The 4,248-nt window shown below is 49.5% G+C and overlaps 1 protein-coding gene and 1 non-coding gene across 2 annotated transcripts; both read left to right on the top strand.

Moving 5' to 3' along the window:
- The first annotated feature begins 1,617 nt into the window (after positions 1–1,617).
- Positions 1,618–1,724, top strand: LOC115030576 (U6 spliceosomal RNA). The gene has a single exon (XR_003836148.2). It is a non-coding gene; the product is annotated as a U6 spliceosomal RNA (small nuclear RNA).
- A 1-nt stretch (position 1,725) lies between these two features.
- Positions 1,726–2,367, top strand: LOC147005948 (nucleoside diphosphate kinase A). Its single transcript, XM_085835040.1, has one exon. It carries the CDS (start codon positions 1,738–1,740, stop codon positions 2,194–2,196), a length of 459 nt encoding a protein of 152 aa, XP_085691166.1. The 5' UTR covers positions 1,726–1,737; the 3' UTR covers positions 2,197–2,367.
- Positions 2,368–4,248: the final 1,881 nt, after the last annotated feature.

Genomic DNA, 4,248 nt, shown 5'->3' with positions numbered 1-4,248 from the left:
TGAGAACCCCAGAGGAGCAGCCGCTGAAAGGCTGAGCTTCCAGCAGGGGGAGCACGGGGGCCTCTCCAAGATCGAGCTCACACACACACACACACACACACACACACACACACACACACCCCACCCCCAGCCCTTGCTGGCCGCTTACCTTGTCCTCAGGTGTCTCTGCTGAGCTCATCCGTGATGACGTCACCACGTCACACTGGAGGCCTTGGCGGCGTGATATCCAGGGGGCTTCGGGCTTCTCGCTGTCTCCTTCCTTTCGCTATGACTCAGGCCGGGAGACACAGGCTGGGGCAAGGCTGTCCATTCTTACACAATCGCTGTCCTCATCCGAACCGCAACCCTGTCGGGGGCCTCCCTAGGTTCTCAGCCACCTGAGGGTAGGATTTCAGACCTGGGCCCAGAGGCATACGAACTCCGCTGTCTGGCTGAGGAGAATGCGCTCCTCAGTTGCTCTGTGGCTTGCACACCTATGCTCCCTTGGGGGGGGGTCCTCTGTCCAGGTGTCCTGCTCCCCTGTCTGCCCCTCCCCGCCCCTCCTCGCCCCTCCCCTGTCTCCTCCTCCTAGTTTCTCTTTTCTAAACATAAAACTCACCTTCTAACCAAATTCGCACAGGCACTGATGGGACATAAGGATTTTCCAGGAGATGGCCATGATTCAGAAAAGGTGGTGGCACACGCCTTTAATCCCAGCACTCGGGAGGCAGAGGCAGGCGGATTTCTGAGTTCGAGGCCAGCCTGGTCTACAGAGTGAGTTCCAGGACAGCCAGGGCTATACAGAGAAACCCTGTCTTGAAAAGAAAAGAAAAAAAAAAAAAAAAAGAAAAAGAAAAGAAAAAAGAAAAGGAAAGCCTGAAACAGATCATCCATACATTCATGCATCCACCCATCCCATTCATATACCCCCCTGCCCACCCACCTATTCATTCACCTATCCATCCTTTCAAGTACCCCCAGCGACCCATCCATCCACCTACCCATCCACCCATCCATCCATCCATCCATCCATCCATCATCCATCCACCCATCTATCCACCCACCCATCCATCCACCCACCCACCCATCCATCCATCCAGAGGTGGTAGAAGCAGTTTAAAACCGTGGATTCAGACCGACATGACAGCACTGACCCATAACCCTAGCACTTCAGAGGTGAAAGCAGGAGGATCAAGACTTTGAGTCGAAGAACCTGGAGAATGGCCGGTGATTAAGAGCACTAACTGCTCTTCCAAAGGACCAGAGTTTAAAGTCAGCACCATGTAATTCACAGAGATGCCAGCTCTGAGCTCCGCCCACTCTTGGCCAGCGAGTGCACTGCATTCACCTGGCACACAGCAAAACACCCACAGTCATAAAATAAATAAAAAGTTAGAGGCTGGGACCAGAGAGACGCTTCAGTAGTTAGTTAAGAACACCTGTTGCTCTTGCTTAGGACCAGGGTTTGATTCCCAGAACCCCACACGGCAGCTCACAATAGCCTGTAACTGCAGTTCCAGGGGAATCTGACGCCTCTTCCGGCCTCCTTGGGCTGCTGCCCATGTGTATTGCATATGAGCACATGCAACCACACACACACACACAAACATGAAAAAAAATACATACATAAGAATTTGAGTGCTCGCTTCGGCAGCACATATACTAAAATTGGAATGATACAGAGAAGATTAGCATGGCCCCTGCGCAAGGATGACACGCAAATTCGTGAAGCGTTCCATATTTTTTCTGAAGGGGACCATGGCCAACAGTGAGCGCACCTTCATCGCCATCAAGCCTGATGGGGTCCAGCGGGGGCTGGTGGGGGAGATCATCAAGCGGTTCGAGCAGAAGGGGTTCCGCCTTGTTGGTCTGAAGTTTCTGCAGGCTTCAGAGGACCTTCTCAAGGAGCACTACACTGACCTGAAGGACCGCCCCTTCTTTACTGGCCTGGTGAAATACATGCACTCAGGACCAGTGGTTGCTATGGTCTGGGAGGGACTGAATGTGGTGAAGACAGGCCGCGTGATGCTTGGAGAGACCAACCCCGCAGACTCTAAGCCTGGGACCATACGAGGAGACTTTTGCATCCAAGTTGGCAGGAACATCATTCACGGCAGCGATTCTGTGAAGAGCGCAGAGAAGGAGATCAGCTTGTGGTTTCAGCCTGAAGAGCTGGTGGAGTATAAGAGCTGTGCACAGAACTGGATCTATGAGTGACAGGACGGTCCTGGTTTTCTACCTGCTTTCTCTTGTTCTCACAGGCAGGGGACCAGCAACCCTAGATATTTCTGGAACTTCTTTGACCTGGAAGGAACCTCTGGGAGCTGTGACTCCCTGTGCGGTGTTACGTGCCACTGTTAGATTAAAGTGTTTAATCTGTAAAAAAAAAAAAAAAAAAAAGAATTTGAGCAGGGCCGGGCGTGGTGGCGCACACCTTTAATCCCAACACTCGGGAAGCAGAGGCAGGCGGATTTCTGAGTTTGAGGCCAGCCTGGTCTACAGAGTGAGTTCCAGGACAGCCAGGGCTATACAGAGAAACCCTGTCTCAAAAAACCAAAAAAAAAAAAAAAAAAAAAAAAAAGAATCTGAGAGCTGGGCATGATGGAGCATGTCTTTAATCCCAGCACTTAGGAGGCAGAGACAGGAGGATCTTTGTAAGTGGGAGTCCAGCCTGGTCCATAAAGCAGTTCAAGGATAACCTGAGCTACACAGTGAGACCCCACCTCAAAACAAACAAAAAAAGCAAACAAGCAGAGTTTGAAGACAAGCAAGCAGGGGCTGGTGAGATGGCTCAGTGGTTAAGAGCACTGACTGCTCTTCCAAAGGTCCTGAGTTCAAATCCCAGCAACCACATGGTGGTTCACAACCATCCGTAATGAGATCTGCGCCCCTCTTCTGGAGTGTCTAAAGACAGCTACAGTGTTCTTACATATAATAATAAATAAATCCTTAAAAAAAAAGAAGAAGAAGAAGACAAGCAAGCAGTTGGCAATGAGGCTCTAACAACATAGTGAGATCTGAAGGGGACTATGTCACACTATGGTGGCAGCTTGCACATATATGACCACAAAGCCCCGCCTCCACAATGACACACTTCCTCCAATGAGGCCACACCTCCTAATAGTGCCACTCCCTATGGCCCAGCATTCAAACACTTGAATCTATGGGGGCCAAGCTAGTTCAAACCACCACAGGCTCACAGGTTGAACAATACCCTAGAGCAGCCAAAGCCCACTCCAGAGGGTGGGACTTTTCATAGAGCAAACATGAGTCACAATGGTGGTTCTCTGTCATTCCATGGTTCTTGAGATCCTACAGCCAGATGTGACATATGGCCTGCTGGGAGACTCACATGTATAAGCTGGCTGTGAAGGACGGCGGGGGGCTTGCGGGGAGGGGGCAGTCTTAGTAAATAAGACTCTGTTTGACTTGGATTCTTTGGTTCACCAAGTTCTGAGGCAACTATGCTTCATGCTGCACCAGACAAGAATGTTCTGCGCTGGAAACTGGAGTCGCTGTTTCTAAAACCACAGGTTTTGCTACTGAAATGATGGTCATGTTAGGTTCCTTAAGCGTCTCCTTCTAAGAATGACAACACCTCTGACAGAAGCTCAGCCTCGTGCTGATGGACCCTGGAAAACTGAGTCCAGAAGCCACCTGCGGGCATGGCAGGCCTGGTACAGGCTTGAAGGCCTGAAGGCTCGCACTGAGCTGAGATACTGGGCTGGAAATGAAGCCACAAAGCTGGGAGAAAATGTTGCTGCTTTTTGTTTTTGTTCCTTGTTCCTTTGCCTTTTTTGCCTTTTTTTATTTTAAGGTTTTAGAGACAAGAGAGAATCACTAGGTAGATTAAACAGATCCCAAGCATACATTATACCATGCCTGTTCTATTGACTGATAGTGTGCGTGTCAATGGGGGTGTGGGCACGTGTGTGTCTCTGTGTGAGTGTGAGTGTGTGTGTGTGTGTAGATAGAAATCCGTTATCTTCCTCAGTTACTTTCCACATTTATTTTGTTATTGTTGGTGGTGGTGGTAGCAGTAGTAATAGTAGTAGTAGTATTTTGGTTTTTTGAGACAGAGTTTCCCTGTTTAACCCTGACTATCCTGAAAGTCTCTCTGTAGACCAGGCTGGCCTGAAACACAGAGGTCTGTCTGAGCTCATCTCTTTTTTTTTTTTTTTTTAAAGTTCTTCACATTTTTATTCTTTGTGCACAAAGACTAGCATGATCCGTTCCACTTGGTAGTCAGTCGAATCCATTCAAGGTCGC

This window comes from Mus caroli, unplaced genomic scaffold (genome assembly GCF_978045245.1).
Source record: "Mus caroli unplaced genomic scaffold, Mus_caroli_1 scaffold_2, whole genome shotgun sequence".
NCBI lineage: Eukaryota > Metazoa > Chordata > Mammalia > Rodentia > Muridae > Mus > Mus caroli.
The sequence above is the reverse complement of the archived record's forward strand: the minus strand, read 5'-3'. Positions and strand labels throughout refer to the sequence as shown.